The 11,827-nt window shown below is 37.2% G+C and overlaps 1 protein-coding gene across 1 annotated transcript; it reads left to right on the plus strand.

Moving 5' to 3' along the window:
- Positions 1 to 720: 720 nt before the first annotated feature.
- tent5d (terminal nucleotidyltransferase 5D) lies at positions 721 to 3,973 on the plus strand (the record flags this gene model as incomplete). The annotated part of the gene is made up of 3 exons (XM_081382121.1): positions 721 to 724; positions 855 to 1,478; positions 3,411 to 3,973. 3 exons carry the CDS (start codon positions 721 to 723, stop codon positions 3,971 to 3,973), a joined length of 1,191 nt encoding a protein of 396 aa, XP_081238247.1.
- Between the last annotated feature and the right edge of the window lie 7,854 nt (positions 3,974 to 11,827).

Genomic DNA, 11,827 nt, shown 5'->3' on the forward strand with positions numbered 1-11,827 from the left:
CTTAAATATACTGTGGACTAAGTATCATTGTAATTTTCATTGTGCCCACATTGAGAAATGTTAAGTTTTTTTCATTCAAGGTTAGCTTGTGTTGGCTCTAGTTTGCATGCGTTTTGTGGCACTGTACCATTTAAGCCCATCTTTAAAAAAATTTAATTTATAAAAATAATCTTCTCTACAAAACAATTTATGATGTATTTATTTGTAAATGAATGTAAAATTAATCACAAAACATTTATTGTTTGCAGTTCACATGCTTAATTCTTTGGCAGTCTATCTTTCTGTAAGGATAATGGTTTGACCTAGAGATTAGCTTTGAACGCAAGCTAATAAAACTCATCTTTCAATTTAAAGGAAAATTATATAAAATGATAAAGTACTATTTGTTCATACACAAAAAACAATACATTTATCTCTTATTTGACATAATATCAATGTAGTTACCAAAGAAATTGCTGAAAATTGCTGAAATGTGTTGATTTCTGAAGGGTCCCGAAACACCAAAGTTTTGGGGTGACTTTGTGTGAGGTCCCCTGAGACAGCATGCACATGGGTGGGGCTAACTCAACATTGCCAAATGTAATTGGTATGCAATTAAAAATGCCAGGGAAGTAACAAATCACTGGATTGGTTAAAATAATAAGCAGCATAAAATATTATTTTCTCTTTTTTTAATTTGACTTCAGAGTTGAAAGTGGGCTTAAAGGGTACATGGGCTTAATGGGTACACTTACCCCTGTTTTTGCAACTGCTGGCAAGTTTGGCCACTATATTGCACTTAATTAAAAATAACTAGAATGTTATACGTGCTGCATATCTATAATCAATTTGATCTCTATCTGTATTTCTTCCAGATCTAGTGAATGTGATAGAGATGGAAGATGACCGCCGTTTTCACAAACTGACACAAGAGCAGGTGGAGACTTTGGACCAAGTTCTTACAGAGGTCATTCCCATTCATGGCAGGGGCAATTTCCCAACTCTTGAAATCAAGCCTAAAGACATAATCCATGTGGTCAGAGACAGACTGATTTTGAAGAAAATCAAGGTGAGAGATGTACGTCTAAATGGCTCTACAGCCAGTCATGTGCTGGTCAAAGAAAACGGCACCAGCTATAAAGATTTGGATATCATCTTTGGTGTGGAGCTTCCCAAACCGGAGGACTTCCAGATTATTAAGGAGGTGGTTTTGGGCTGTCTGCTGGACTTTCTACCTAAAGGAGTCAACAAAGATAAAATCACAGCTCTCACCATGAAAGAGGCATATGTACAAAAAATGGTCAAGGTGTTCAGTGAGCATGACCGTTGGAGCCTTATCTCCCTCTCAAACAATAGCGGGAAGAACGTAGAGCTCAAGTTTGTCAACTCTCTACGACGACAGTTTGAATTCAGTGTGGACTCCTTTCAGATCATCCTGGACAGCATGCTACAATCTTATTTGGATGCTGAAAGGAGGAAGTTTGAAGAAGGGCAAGAGGGCCAGGACTCTTCTTCAGCTCAAACAAAAGGGATTCAGTCAGCCCTAATGGATGAACCATTCCTCAGCTCTTGTGACATAAGGCATTACCAGAAAAGCGACACTGACATGTCCTCCAAAACTGAAGACATGCAGACTTTCTACGACTCTCAGTGTTATTGTAAAATCAGTCAGAAAGAACAGTCTAAATATTCAGAAAGAGAACCAACTTGTGAAATAGACAAAGATGTTGAAAAAAAGATTGTTGAAACTACAACTATGCCTGTACCTATGGAGCAAGTATCAGAGCACCCTGTAACAGTGCATGTGGAGGAAAAGAATGAACTTCATGAAAATGTGTCTTTGCGTACAGAGACACTGCTAGAGGTAAATACAAACGAAATAGGTATTGACTCAGGAGGGGGAAATGAACTGGTAGTAGTAAAAACCATGTCTGTTAAGGAAACAAATCCCCCAGTTAAAACATATATTAGTGAAATGGATTCTGACATGTTAGACATAGAGGCAGTTAATTCCAAACCATGGCTTGAAATGGTACATACTGACTTCTCTTGTCTTTCAACAAAAGGGACCTTTGGTGAGCGATGCCCATTCCAACCTGCTCCCATTACATTTCTTACACAAGCAGCACTAGAATCATATGCTGAGTATCCTCTACCACCCCCTGCCAAGAAAAACAGCCAAAATTCACAAATGGTTGTTCTCAAGCATTCCTCACCCAAACCTCCTCGGAAAATGTCCAAAAAGACAACTCCTGTGCCATGTTCACCAGAAAAGTCTGTGTCAAATAATTTGGATGTTAATAATTGTCAAATTTTGCCTCCACCTAAAGCTTGCCCAAATGAATCATTACCTATGCAGGTTAAATTGTCAGGTTTTACCACAAAAAGCTTTGAATTATCCAGTTCATCAGAAAAAGACTCTAAAGAGTCAAGAGAACTGTCCACTTGTACTGGAGCTTTTACTGTTGCTCCTCCAGAGAGTGGTATGCATTCAGAAGAGACGCTGTACACGAGTCTATCACCAGAGGAAAGCCTTCAAAGTCGAGTGCAAAGCTCAGAACCAGAAACTGGTGAAGCTACACATGTCAATATAGTCATCCCTTCATCCAATCCCAGTAATCTCCCCAAAGATCAAAACAGGATAAACCAGCCTTACACCGAAAGTGTTCAGACAGCACAGTGTCAGGCAATGGTACCTCTCATCAATGTGAATTCTGAGCCTTTACTTCAGGCAAATGACAGTTACCACCTCAACTTAGCCTCTCCCAAAAAGGAAGACAATGAGTCATGTGCCCAAGTTGATGACCCCACATCACCAAAATTTTTTACTTCACCCTCAGTTTCTAAGTCAAACTCTAAGGCAACAAATTGTGCCTCTCAGATATTGAAACCACTGTCTGCAGACCATACTGTTGATTCAGAAGTGGCAGGGACCAATTATTTGTGTTCTGAACATGAGGTATCACCTCAAGTTCACAACTACCCCGTGTCCACCCTGCAGACTCATGAACTTCTTGTGCCAAGTCCACAAACTAAAGAACATCCAGAACTATTATCACATGTATTAGAACCACTTGTTTCTTTACCAGAGGTTCAAAGTCTCACTGTATCAGCACCACATTTTTCAAAATCACTAGAACCTTCCATATCCACAACAGCAACAGAGACTCCTAGAATCTTAGAACCTCTTTTAGAACCATCAGCTATATCTCTGGATGTCATGGAGAAGTCCTCTGAAGTATTCCTCGAAGTTCTAGAACCATCTGAAGTACTTTCACAGGTTTTGAAACCCTCTGCAGTATCAATGTCACATACGTTAGAAACGTCCATGTCCTCAGTAAGTGAGGCGGTGGTTTCCAAGGTATCAGATCCATCAGCTTCAGACATTAACATGTCCATACTCCCTTCCAAAGAGTTGCCTTGCATTACAGTGATGGCAGAGAGCATGTATGGTGACTTTGAGCAGGCTATGGATCACCTACGTTACCGGCTAATAGCAACACGCAACCCTGAAGAGATCAGGGGTGGAGGCCTGCTCAAGTACAGTAATCTGCTTGTCCGGGACTTTAAACCTGCCTGTGAAACTGAAATTAAGACACTTGAGCGCTACATGTGTTCACGTTTTTTCATTGACTTCCCTGATGTAAACGAGCAGCAGCGCAAGATTGAATCGTATCTGCGCAACCATTTTATTGGAGAAGAGAAAAGCAAATATGATTACTTGATGACACTTCGGAGAGTGGTCAATGAGAGCACCGTGTGCTTGATGGGGCATGAGCGCCGTCAGACTCTCAATATGATTACCATTCTAGCGCTCAAAGTCCTGGGTGAGCAGAATATCATTCCTAATGCCAATAATGTTACCTGCTACTACCAGCCTGCACCATACATGACAGACCACAACTTCAGTAACTACTACATTTCAAATGGCCAGTCCCCACTTATATACCACCCCTACCCACTACACATTCACATGCAGACTGGACTAGTTTAGGTCTAGGTACATTTCCACTACAAACGATCTACCCTTGAGCTTGGGTCCAAACACTTAACAAAAAAAACAAAAAAATAATAAAAAAAACAGTTTTGGACAATGGGATGTCTCGATTAATAACTGATGATGATCACCACTGAGAATTTTACATAAAAACATTGGAGCTGTTGCTCTAGCAATATGAAGGTTAAAACATGTGTCTCATGCATTGAAAACAACAATGACAAGATAAATGGTTTAAAAACAGGAAGACAGAAAAAGACGGCAATATATAGTGACTATAAAACTAAAAATTAGAAGGAAAAAAACTTTGCTAGGCCTGCTCTTCTCTTAGGGGTAGCTGAAAAGTCTTGTTTTAACACAGAAACAAACAGAAACACTGATAAAGACATGCTTTTGATAGAAAAAAACTATTTTCAATAATTTAATGCTTAATTGGCATGACAAAAAGTGCAAGGGAAATAATCAGCATGCAGCCAATGCTATATTACATATTAAAGTACTTTTGTTGTCTGAAACAATTAAACTAATTGTTCCTGTCTTGTTTTGCTCAAAGAAAGTTCAGTAAGATCATTCCTTTTTTCTGATTTCTGTTTGAATTAAGTATTTTATATGTTGTGATATTTCTTAGTTCATCTACTGGGTGTCTGCTTTTTCATTTATAATATATGCTTATTAGTAGATTATAAATGATGTATGACTGGGGGTGTCCAATCCTGCTCCTTGGGGGCCACTTTCCTGCAGCATTTAGCTCCAACACACCTGCTTGGTTGGACGTTTCCAGTAACCCTAAAGACCTTGATTAAAGTTTTAGTTGTGTTTAATTAGGACAAGAGCTAAACTCTCCTGGAAGGTGGCCCCTCCAGGAGCAAGATTTTCAGGAAAAAAGTTTAGCTGCCCAATGTCTACATTTCATCTTTTCTAATTTCTGCAGTGATCTGCACAATTTATTTATTTATTTGTTCGTTCGTTCGTTCGTTCGTTCGTTCATTCGTTCGTTCGTTCGTTCGTTCATTTGATTTGTTTGTTTGTTTGTTTGTTTGTTTGTTTGACCAAAATGTAAAATGTGCTTTGGAATGAACTGAATTGATGGGGAGGAAAAAAATCACAAGTTTAAGAGAGTGAGATGCAAATGTTACTTCCAATCGTGGACAAGTACAAAAAAGAAAACAGACCACAAAAAAATATCTATGGCACACAAATTTTGATTTAACATGGAGAGTAACAAGCAGTCTTCTTTATTTTCCTTTCCTATATAATGTAAATTTAGCCTAAAAAGAATCCATGCGAGGACATTAAATGATGTTATGTAATATTTATTGTATTTAACAGAACCATCAGTGGTGCTTAAGACTTAAATACATTTCCACTCTTTTTTACATATTTGTGACAAAAATGCATATATTTTTCCAAGAATGTATGTGTAGTACTGTATTAGAGCATACATGAAAGATTACACCAGCCATATACACAGTATACACAAATACACAGATAAACATAAACTGAAACTATAAAGTCAGGACCAAAACTATAAAAGTGTACATTGTGGGACATCAGTATGACATGAAAACTAATGTCTTCAAAATGTATTAAAGATATTTACCTAAGTAATCATTTTTTCAGAAGCAAGATAAAATATACACAACTTGTATGATATTTTGGCTTTATTGAAATTGTATAAAGAAATACAATTTCTTATTTTTAGGTTATATTGAAAATATAGTTAACAGTGTTAGCATACATTTGATCTTATACAATGCAAACATTTAATAGATCTTACAGAGATCCCATCACTGGTATAGCTATTCAAACTTGTGGAGTTTTTTGTTCCTGTGCAGACCTACAGTTTTGTAAAGTATTGGCTTGACTGTATGATTTCTTGTCTAACATTCTGTTTTACCTTTATGTAATTGTCTACCTATGAAATGCAGCCAAAACCTGTAGTAACACTGTGCTTAGAAATAGGTTTAGACTGAAATTGTTTACCAAGATGATGTACACCCATCATGAAATCCTTAAAACAGTTTATATGACCAAAATTATTTTTGCAGGAAAACATTAGTGCCTAAATGAGCAGGAGAAAGCTGTAAAGTAGGTGAAGAGAAAGGACAACACTCCTGTAAATGCAGCCGTCAGGTTTTTTCTTTTTTCTTTTTTTTTTTTCAGGTGTACATTTTCTCCTTTTCTCATGCTATTTGTGTTGATGTCAAATGTAGTTGGTTGCTGTGGCTAGTTTTTGTTCATGTAATAAAAAAAGATCCAAAAGATCCACTTCATCACAAATTAGTATTGTTGTTTTGTTTTTGTAAAATATAAGATAACATATAGCATCTATTCATTTTGTGTTGAACTTCTTCCTTGTTTTCTTGTACCAAACGAATGATGATTGAAGAGCAGAATCAGTTTAGAAACGCTCAGCTCCATGTGCTGCACACTTCCTTACATACCCATGTCACGGGGAGTGGTTCGCGATGCAAATCTCACTCGCCTGTTTTGTTGTTTTGTTACAACTCGAAGGTGATTGGGCTCTCAGGTGAGATCCCAATTCGTCGGTCGTTCTGCCGTAACGTCGAATTTGACTTAAGTCATTATTCATACATATAAAATAACTGTAACTCAAACTTATATTTACTTAACTAACACTACAACAAAATATTGGGGTATAATTTTACCATTGTGACATTTATGTTGGGGTATGGTTTTCAATTTATACAGCCACAATAATTGTATTCACATTACACTATTTAGACATGTTTGAGCACATAACCCAGCCCTACCCATTTGTACAGTAGTGGCCAAAAGTTACGTCTGGAGAGGATATTTGCACAATATTTGCATTTAATGACACTTCAGATTCAATTAAACAATCAAAATATGAGGAGAATGTTATATTGTGAAGAAGAATAAGTTGCTTAAGGTATTAAAAAGACAAAATTATCTGGCAAGAAAGCCAGACTCCAGCATTTAATGAAATGTATTTATTTATTTATTTGTATTTTTTTGCATTATGCAAAGAGGGCATAGGAAAACACAAAGTTCACAGGAAATAAACCATAAATCGACTACAATGTAAGCAGTTAATAATATTTTGTTGGTTGTCGCTTGTTTTTGATTACAGCATTCCTCTGGTCATTGACTCACTAAACTTTATGAATATGTCATTCTTAACTACTTTCCAATCCCCCTTAAGTTCTTCCCAAAGTTGAGCTTCATTGGAAGACCTGCATGACTTATCACAATTCAGGTTTATAAGTTTCCAAAGATTCCCAATGTCTTTAAGGTCAGGGGACTGAGGAGGGGACTGAAGATTTAAAAATGTTGCATTTGCGGTGTGTTTGGGATCATTATCATGTTGGAAAATACTCATTTGATCTCCAAACAGATCCTCCATACTTGGCTATATTTTGTTCAGCAGGATTTCCAAGTATTGGTCCATTTTCAAAGTACCAGCAACTTTGTAGATCCTTCAAACACCTTCTGCAGACATGCATCCCCAATACCCCTGCCATGCTTCTCCTACAAACATACCTGACACCATCCAAAGCTAGGTTGTTAAATTTTCACTTGGTTGGACTACAGAACACAGCTCAAATCTAAAACCCAGAAAATCTAATAATATAGCTAATACCTGCCACAATAGTGATTCATTGACTTATAGGCTGGGAATAATCAGTGCAAGCTTGGTATGTGCACTTGACCAAAAATGGCATCTACACAAATTAGTCATTTCAGTGGGTCATGATAAATGATACAATTGGAACTTGGAACAAGTACATTAGTTGAAAAGTGGTAGGTATAGGGTAGGGGTGGAGTTGGGTGCTCCAAAATATCTATAAAAATATACATATTTATAAAGTCATTTCTACTTTTACAAATGCATGGTGGGGAGAAGTCGAACTGACCATAGGGTCTGGTTCTTGTGGTCTTTGCTGAGGATCTGTGCCAATGGCTGTCGTGTCGACAAGGTCTTAACATGGGATCTGTCTCTAGGGCTTGCATAGTTGTTATGTTCTCTGCTGGCATTCAGGTATGTTGTGGTCGTCACTAGGAGCAGGTCCACCATCTTAACTGGATATGTAACGGATCCGGCTGACTATGGTGACCTCGGGATAAGGATGAAACAGAGAGACTAATATAAGCATAGATGCCATTCTTTTAATGATGTAACAAGTACATCGGGTGTTATGGGATTTGTGTTCTCTGTTCTGGATGACTTAATTTATGCAGCTGAACATTCCTTTAACTGATTCTAATCCTTTAATGCAAGATGTGAAGGGGGCCAAGGTGACCAATATCAGGTTTTAGATCATTAGAGATTATAAATGAAACCATTAGTTTCCAAAGCTTTCGATGCTAGTTTTTCACCTATAGTTTTGCTCCAAAGGCGAAAATGATATTTCACTTGCACTCTTGATTCTATGGCAGCCCATAGAACCACTTGCTAGAAAGTTGTAAAATTTGGCATAAAGAGGACAGTTTCATCATTAACCACAGCAAATTTTCTAACTCAATCCCTCTAGCACCATCTACTGTCCACATTTTCACTCATGTTTATGATAATAACTTTTGAATCATAAGGGATGGAAATATAATTTTTTTTTTCTCTGATTCATTGAATTTTACCAAGAGCATGTCAATTTGCGAAGCTATATCTCCCCAAAGCTTTCACATATTGTGGCAAATCGAGGTAAATGTCATCACAAGCTTGACCTGAGGCTACTTGCATTGTTTTGACACAGCACCAAATTAAATATTTATATTTTTGCTTATAAGTTCTGAATGGTTTGCCCAGGAATCAAGAAACTAGTAGATCCAGTAATCCAATCCAATAAACTAGTAATCCAACCAGATTGACAGATTCCTTGAGTCATACAGAGAACACTGATACAAATTATGCCATATTTGGCTGAAATTGCTGTCTGCCATTTTTAATTTCTTTGAAAACCTTTTTAAACTTTTCGTAGACTGTTGGTTCAATTTTCACCAAAATCGTTTCAGATAATCTTAGAACCATTAGGGCTGGGTAAAAGATAGATAGATTGTAGATTTCTCAATTTTAATCATTTCTCGTTTTGATGAACCGCTGTCGATTCTTAAATCCCAAGAATCGATCTTTTAGTCTATGCTGTTTTCAGTTGATGAATGAACAAAAGTTTCTAGTGTGCCTCCCATCCAATAAATCACAATAAGCTTTGTGCTTTGTTACTTTTAATATTAAACAAAGTCGCATCTTTCAAATCCAGTCAATTTTGTATCACAATATTCAAACAATAAATACCTCTTTAGTGCTGTTTAATGTTGTGTGACAGATCACTGTAGAAAAACTGTAGGAAAAACACAAATAAAACTTGTAAACAATGTCACATGATGTTACATTTACCTCAGAAAAGCCATTCAATGTCCACAGACACGTTAGTCGGCTAGAAAAATTAACTCTATAGTTTCTATGAACTCTTTCTTTTGTGTAATTTAAATGTCAAGTCAAGTCAAGTCATCTTCATTTATATAGCGCTTTTAACAATGTAGATTGTTTCAAAGCAGCTTTACAGAGATAAACGTATAATTTATGATAACAGAGATTGTTTTGGCTTTATAGCGGTTCTTTAGTAAAGTTATTTTCCAGCTAAGGTTAGTTATGATTGATTCGCTTCCGTCGCAACAATCATTTGTTATTAAATTAGGGGCCGCTAAGACGACACAATTCTTTCTACATAAACGTGAACCTGTGAGAAATGCTGATGGCGTTCACATGCGCATTAAGAATTTGTTCTATAGTTATGTGCGTTTGAATATATGTACGCAGGTTTGTAATTTCCTACAAACAAAGCCTAAACAAAGTACTGGTGTTTCCTTATAATTTTTGATACAGAATTTTATTTTATTTGATAAATTCGGGGTAGATACGCGAATTGAGTTTCCCGACAACGCTTTATCTGTAGAGTGGTAAAGGGATCCTCCATAGGGAGAGACTAGTTGGCACTTCAGCACTGCGTTGTCATCGGGTCCAGGCGAAGGTCCTTCATCAGATCTGGATACGGCCTGGATCAGGCAGGCTGCGGGAAAACCTCGGGATAAACAAAGACACTAAAATTAGCGTAGATGCCATTATTCTTATGATGTAACGAGTACATCAGGATTTATGGGAAGTGTTCCCGGTTCCAGCTGACCTAATCTATGCAGCCTAACATTGAATTATAGAAGTCTATAATGTATTATGTGAACGCTAGGTCAAAGAGATGTGTTTTTAGTCTAGCTTTGAACTGACAGAGTGTGTCTGCTTCCCGGACAGTGGTAGGAAGGCTGTTCCAAAGTTTTGGTGCTAAATAGGAGAAGGATCTACCGCCAGCAGTCGATTTTGATATTCTAGGTATTATCAACTGGCCGGAATTTTGAGATCGCCAATAGACGTGAAGGACTATAATGCGTTAAGAGCTCGCTCAAGTACTGCGGAGCTAAACCATTAAGTGCTTTGTGCGTGATCAGCAATATTTTAAAATTGATGCGATGTTTAATAGGGATCCAGTGCAGTTTTGACAGAACCGGGCTAATATGGTCATACTTCCTGGTTCTGGTAAGAACTCGAGCTGCTGCGTTTTGAACTAGCTGTAGTTTGTTTATTAAGCGTGCAGGACAACCACCCAGTAGAGCATTACAATAATCTAGCCTTGAGGTCATGAACGCATGAACTAATTGTTCCGCATTTGTTAATGATAGCATATGACGTAATTTAGATATATTTTTAAGATGGAAAAATGCAGTTTTACAGATACTGGACACGTGACTTTCAAATGAAAGATTGGTATCAAAGAGCACACCCAGGTTCCTAACAGACGACGAAGACTTAACAGAGCAGCCATCAAGTGTTAGACAGTATTCTAGATTATTACGTGAGGAAGTTTTTTGTCCAATAATTAGAAACTCTGTTTTTTCAGAATTTAGAAGTAGGAAATTACAAGTCATCCAATTTTTTATATCCGCTATGCATTCCGTTAATTTTGTGAATTGGTAAGTTTCGTTAGGTTTTGAAGAAATATAGAGCTGAGTATCGTCAGCATAACAGTGAAAGCTAATGCCATGTTTCCTAATGATATCTCCTAATGGTAGCATGTACAGAGTGAACAGCAGCGGTCCTAGTACTGAGCCTTGTGGTACGCCATACTGAACTTGTGATCGATGAGACATCTCTTCATTTATTGCTACAAACTGATAACGGTCAGATAAGTATGATTTAAACCATGCTAGTGCAATTCCACTAATGCCAACATAATTTTCGAGTCTATTTAAAAGAATGTTGTGGTCGATAGTATCAAATGCAGCACTAAGATTGAGTAACACTAATAGAGAGACACAACCACGATCGGATGATAAGAGCAAATCATTTATGACTCTAACGAGAGCTGTCTCAGTACTATGGTACGGTCTAAATCCTGACTGAAAATCCTTGCAGATATCATTTCTTTCAAGAAAGGAACACAGTTGTGAAGATACTGCTTTTTCTAATATCTTTGACAGAAAAGGTAGATTCGAGATCAGCCTGTAATTGACTAATTCTGTAGGATCAAGTTGCGTTTTTTTAACAAGCGGTTTAATCATAGCCAGCTTAAAGGTTTTTGGTACGTATCCTAGAGACAAAGATTAATTAATGATATTAAGAAGAGGATCTATGAGCCTAGTCGGTATAGGGTCTAACATACATGTTGTAGATTTAGATGATTTAACGAATTTATTAAATTCTTCCTCTTCTATAGCAACGAACGAATCAAATTTTTCCTCCGGGAGACTACAATGCACTACCTGATGCGATACTGTAGTAGATGGTTGCATAGATATAATTTTCTCCCTGATATTATCAAT

The sequence above is a fragment of the Scardinius erythrophthalmus genome (assembly GCF_964197995.2).
Source record: "Scardinius erythrophthalmus genome assembly, chromosome: 13".
In the NCBI taxonomy this organism is placed as follows: Eukaryota; Metazoa; Chordata; class Actinopteri; order Cypriniformes; family Leuciscidae; genus Scardinius; species Scardinius erythrophthalmus.